This window comes from Ipomoea triloba, chromosome 2 (assembly GCF_003576645.1).
Source record: "Ipomoea triloba cultivar NCNSP0323 chromosome 2, ASM357664v1".
NCBI classification, from domain to species: domain Eukaryota; kingdom Viridiplantae; phylum Streptophyta; class Magnoliopsida; order Solanales; family Convolvulaceae; genus Ipomoea; species Ipomoea triloba.
This window is the reverse complement of record NC_044917.1, coordinates 8310601-8316600: the sequence shown is the minus strand read 5'-3', so window position 1 is coordinate 8316600 and position 6000 is coordinate 8310601. Positions and strand designations below refer to the sequence as shown.

Sequence of the window (6000 nt, the reverse complement as noted above, 5' to 3'; positions counted from 1 at the left end):
TTTTTTTTTTTTTTTTTTTTATAAATCTCATTGCAGCTTGGTGCATGAATATGACGATGCATGAGTTACTCAAAACCAAAAGAAAAATATTGCAAATTGTAATTTCCAAAAGTGTCAAGTAATTATAAATGCAGAGTATTTTTATTTTTTTTTGAAAACGAAACAACGCAAATTAATTCATTAAATCGTCACACATTACATCAGAAAGGAACCGAGGGCTAGAGTCAAAATACTCAATCAGTCCACCCCCCGTGTGACTCAAAGCATGAAAAGCTATAGTATGAGCTACCATATTACCGTTTAACAAACTGAAAATGAACATGAGGTAAATCTTGCAAATAACTACGAATGTCATCAATAATAGCCCCAAAAGGAGATAAATCCACCCCTGAAGAGACTGCAGTAGTCACCACCTGCCATCCGTTTCAAGGACCACATGAGACCAACCTCTCTGCTTCAACCAACTAAGGGCCTCCCTAGCACCCATAGCCTCCGCTTCCTTAACCGAGTAGATCCCCTCCCGTGAATACATGACCACTGCCACTAGAATTCCGGAATCATCCCGCATTGCCCAACCAAAACCCATGCGGCGCCCAACAGTGTCCATTGCTACATCAACATTCAATTTAAAATTTAGATAATCAAAGTAATATTTAGAAAATTTTCATATAGACTATAAAATATTTTTTAAAATGAAATGAGTTAAAGGTATTATAGTCCGTTAATATTACACCAGTATAATTTTAACCAAACACAAGTTAAAAACATTCCTAATAACAGACACAAAATAATCTTATAGCTAGGTTTAGGCCTAAGGGTGATTGGTGAATATTTGGACATTTTCTCCTGTATTTTCAACCCAAAAAAAAAATGTTCAATATTTGGACATTTTCTCCTGTATTTTCAACCCAAAAAATGTTCACATATATATACATATTAATACATAGTTAAATGTAAATATACAGCACTCTATGCTGTGTCAGACATATGGAAACTAGGAATGTTGATTGTATTGTGTGTATCATGAGACTGCCTGCATATATTCCCTGAAAAATTTGACCTTTCTGTAACCAAGAAACAGAGGGAAAATGAATAAAAAAAAAAAAACAAATAAATAATAATTAGCATGTTCCAAACTTCCAATGACAATGGAAAAATGAATCTCAGTGGCCTGCAATAGCTAACTGCAGCTGCAACACCCTCTGCAGTAGCATATATATATATATATATTGCAGTTTGGCTGCTGGAAACAGAAAGTAAGAACTAAACATATTGAAGTACCATATTTCAGCATAATTTGATTCAAAATGTATGTGTTACTTTTATGCAAGAATGTCATTAATGACAAATGTCATAACCTGAATTGAACTTCACAAACCAACCTTAGTATGTTTCAGGAGAGAAAATAGAGGCGAAGCATAATAATCTTTCTTTCTTTCTGTAGCATACGCAGTATTTTGTATTAGGAAAAAGTCAGTAAAGTTGTATAAAGCATTCATGCACCACATTTCTTTTCCATACAATGTTGAAATCCTAAGACACAAAAACCAGTAACTAACACTGATAATATTATATTATGATGTCTTCTTCACAGCGCCCTAAGCTTTTTTAGATTGTCAGCTATTTCTGTCAAGAGTTTGATCCCTTCGTCTCCCCTTTGTAAAGTCATAGTGGTGTGCTTTATGCACCCACTTTCTGCTTCAATGGCTCTCAACCTTTCTGTGATATCTGACATTTCTCTTGTAAGGGTAGCTGTTTTTTCATTTCCTACAACAACAGAAACAGCATGTTTACTGGCTGTAAAGATTCAACAATAATAAAATAAGTTAATTAAAACAGTTAAGAATAGAATAGAGACTATATATATATATATATATATATACCCCCCGATTGTTGTTGATCTTCCTGATCTCCTACTTTTACTAGAAGGTATTCTTCATTGTCTGATGCTGCATTGAACTTCTTTTCGAAACTTGAAAACAAGCTCAAAAGGCGAGATCTCTCGTTCTCTATCTCAAGAGAAGAATCCACTATATTCTCATTAATATACTCCCCAGAATGGTACGTTTCACTCCATGCTGCGTTACTCATTGATCCAAATTTCTCTCTGTACATCTCGAGCTCAGATTCCAAATCCTTCAGCTCCTCCTCTCTCTTTAGGAGCATGTCCTTCATTACTTGCAGCTCTTCTCGGTAGTATTCTGCGTGTTCTTCCATCATTCTCTTGTGCTGCAGTGCCTCCATCTTAACGGCTGCCTTTTCGGCCTGCAACCGAGTGATCATTGCCATTGCATTGTTGGCTGCAATGGCGGAAGCATTCCTCTCTTCGTCCAATTCCATGTACAGAGCCATGAGAGATCTGCTGCGATCCAAGCGAACCTGTTTCTTCTCACCATCTCCTTCATTCGTGTCAGTAACATCTGGGAGGAAATCCATTGACATCTTTCTTGACTTGTTATCTGACAAAGGTATCCCAAAGAACTTGTTCCCACCTCTAATAAAGCTTGGGCTTTTGGAAGCAGCATCATCTTCAAGCAGCTGGTCCCCAGATTCTGGAAGCAATAGCATTGTTGCAGATTTATTGCTACTCTCTCCACCAGGTATGCATATATATATATATATATATATATATATATATATATATATGCAGGCCGGACAACAAATTAAATTAAATAAATTATTATGCCAATAATCACAGAACTAAACTTTTAGCTTCCATTCTTGTCAAATGCCCACAGTTTTTACAGAAAATCAGCAGCTAGCATAGCAGCTATGCAAAAATTAAGTGAATTGCAGTACAAGAAGTAATACAAATTGAAATATTCTAGTGGTAATAGCAGCTAGCCTTCATATGCCAAAAACTAGAAACCAGCTAGTGGGTACTTAAAGAATTAATTAAAATGGGAAAATACTACTCGTACTCCCAAATTTTACTCCCTCTCACAAAATTTTGATATTGACATTTTCATTGAGACCCACAGGACGAAGATAACTAATCACCAATTGCCAAGGGATAAAAGTAATGGAATAGAAGTAGGGAGTACATGTAGTAGAACTCATTAAGATGTGTTGGGTGGAGGCCAGTAAAGGGCCAAGTTCATCATTTGGTGGCTAGTGGATTGTTGAGCAGAGGTTAGTGAAGTGTCAAGTCCAGCACCTAACTCTCTAAAATGTGATTACAGCCTATAAAGAAATAGTTGCATCTTCACTACTAGCTATATCTTTTGGCAAAGTGATAAGTGTTTAATTCTAACCAGTGATATCAGAGCCACTCAAGTAAAGACTATGGGGCATAGGGGGATCCTAACAAGATGTTACCTCCATTTGAAGCATTATCATCTTGGTCCTCGTTATCTGGAAGCAGAGGAGAATCATTGTTGGAGACCAAGCTGAGTTGAGTGGCAGGAATAACGTGAGGTAAAGCTAACTCATCATCACGAGGATTTTGCAGTTGGGGTGGAGGGGTGTGGGACGGGGAGGGAGGCGGAGCCACTGCTGCTTTCATAGACGAGGACAAAGTGGCAGTGTTTTTGGGGGGTGTGCTTAGAAGCTCCCCACAGCAAGAGCACCTGGGAATCACAGAGCCTCCAATCTCCTCCTCAAAATCCCTACTCCAGAATCTCGCCGCAGCGGTTTTGGGATCATTGTAGTCGATAACAACATCCTTATTATTATTAATATTAATATTATGATTATGCATAACCCCCAGCAGAGACTTGTACCTTTCACAATCCCCCTCTGTATGAGCAGAAAAGGAGAGAATACACTCCTCACACATGCTCCTGATATCGGACAGAATCCTGTGGGCATGGCAATACGCGAGGGAAGAAATGTCCTTCTTGTGGGCTTCGCACACACATTCATTACAGCAATCGGAATAGGAGAATGTAGGATCTATTATCCTGGTGCACAGAAAACAGGGGACTTCCAATTCGAAAAACCTAGCGAATTCCGCAGAGAAGAACCCTAGTATCCCATCGAGAAGAAGCAACACCACCATCACGAATTCCAGAATAGCGTAAATGAATGCAAGGCCTTGTCTTCCCAGATTCTGCTCCACGAAGCACTTGAACGGCAGCGTTTTCATTCTGATAATGAGTATTGTGTTTTCGTGGTCGGGGACTGGGAGAAAACATCAATAAACAACAACAGATCGGAACCGAGAAGAGCGCAGATCATGATGATGATATTGGCGGTTGGAGAGTAATAATGAAGAAGCCCAGAATCCCAGATCATATACATACGTAGTCGTGGTGTGGATCGTGAGTTTAGGGTTGGCGCTGTGAAGATGATGAGTACACTGTGATCTCATCCATCTTTACGCACGCTAATAATTAAGATAGATGTTATGTTCCAATCCAAATTAAAGCTAAGGGGTGCCAATTCAAGCCAAAAGAATCAGGATTCAGGTAGGTGTGAAATGGAGATATATACAGCATATATGAAAGTTTCACAATTGCATGGCGGACATTTTACAACGGTCTCAATAAAAACTAAATAAATACGGCCTAGTACATTATAGAGAGTTAATTTCATTTTTTGTCCTATAGACATTTCATTTTTAGTTCTTTATTATCAAAACATCCACTTTTGGTCTTAGTATTATTGTGACATGACCAGTTTTGGTCATCTGTCAACAAAATCATTGAAATGTCATTAAATACAAGAACATTTAGATTTTTTTATACAAAGTAGGTTGACCCACTATATTTTTTATGTTTATTTTTTTTTTAAAGATTCATAATTGAAGATCGAAATGCTCTTGTATTTAACGAAATTTAAACTATTTTGTTGATAGAGGACCAAAAATGGTCATGTCACAATGATGCTAGGACCAAAAGTAAATGTTCTGATAAAAAAAGACTAATAGTGGATTGTCATCTACAATTCTAAAACCAAAAATGAAATTAACTCTACATTATAGATAGCCCTCCCAACAAATTAAGAGATAGAAAGGGCTGAATGAATTGATTAAAAGGTATGCCTATAGTAATATATTAAACTTAATTTTACAAAGAGTTAATTCTATTTTTTATTCTAGATTTATAAGTGTTAGTCCTTTTTTTCAAAATATCTTTCGTTGGTCTTATTGTGGCATAATTATTTTTGGAATATAATCAAAGCGTGTTATTCTTTCCCACCTCCCAAAGACAATGTACCAAGATCTAACATTGAGCTTAGCACAACATTAGAGCATCCTCGTTCAACGAACTCAGACAGAAGAGAAATCAGGCGAAAGAAAATAAACTCAGGCAGTAGGTAATTTTAGATTCATTAATTTTTAAAACAAATCAAAATTAATCTGAAGACTGAAAAAAACAATTTCAACGGTCCACGTATAATCCGTCCAAAATATACACAAATTATTATATAAAAAACCGAATAGATATATGCATATTTTGAAGAATAATATACAAAATACATACCAAGAACTCAATGTATATAAAACAAAATAATTGTTGATTTTAGACATAATAATCAACCAAACAGAAATTATACAGGCTCTGATACCAAATGTTAGACATAAACATAAATAATCTGACTATTGTGTTTTTCTTACATTAGAGCATCCTCATTCCTCATTTGAAAGAGTCATAGTTATATCGGTTGACCACAAAGTTTAACTTAATTATTTCTTTATTTATTATTAGTATAAAAATTATAATTACAATTATTATTTTTATTATATTTAAATTAAACATATCAAAATTAAAATAAATTTATAATTATAAATGTTTTAACCAAAAAAAAAAACAAAAAAAAAAATACAAAACCATTCAGAGTGGGCGCTAGTTGGCGACCACTCTGAATCCCCATGCGCGTGGATATAGCACACGCGCCAAGGGGCAGCGATGAGACGCAATTGCACGTCTCACCTTTTCTTTTAACTTGCAAAAAAAATAAATTGTTATAGGAATAAAGTATTCCAAAAAATCTTACTTTCCATTTGTGCAAAAATACTCTGTAACACAATTTTTTTCTTCCTCAAAAAGTAAGCAA

General features: G+C 35.8%; 1 protein-coding gene across 1 annotated transcript; it reads right to left on the bottom strand.

The window, feature by feature from the left end:
• Positions 1-1454: 1454 nt before the first annotated feature.
• On the bottom strand, positions 1455-4306 carry LOC116011252 (probable myosin-binding protein 5). The gene is made up of 3 exons (XM_031250798.1): positions 3319-4306; positions 1884-2552; positions 1455-1767 (listed from the first exon to the last, which is right to left on the bottom strand). The coding sequence occupies exons 1-3, from the start codon at positions 4085-4087 to the stop codon at positions 1589-1591; spliced, it is 1617 nt and encodes a 538-aa protein (XP_031106658.1). The 5' UTR covers positions 4088-4306; the 3' UTR covers positions 1455-1588.
• Positions 4307-6000: the final 1694 nt, after the last annotated feature.

Coding starts and splice junctions, on each gene's coding strand:
- LOC116011252 (XM_031250798.1), bottom strand. CDS start 4,087: ATGAAAACGCTGCCGTTCAAGTGCTTCGTGGAGCAGAATCTGGGAAGA. Junction 2,553..3,318: donor TGATAATGCTTCAAATGGAG/GTAACATCTTGT, acceptor TATTGCTTCCAG/AATCTGGGGACCAGCTGCTT. Junction 1,768..1,883: donor AGATCAACAACAATCGGGGG/GTATATATATAT, acceptor CTGTTGTTGTAG/GAAATGAAAAAACAGCTACC.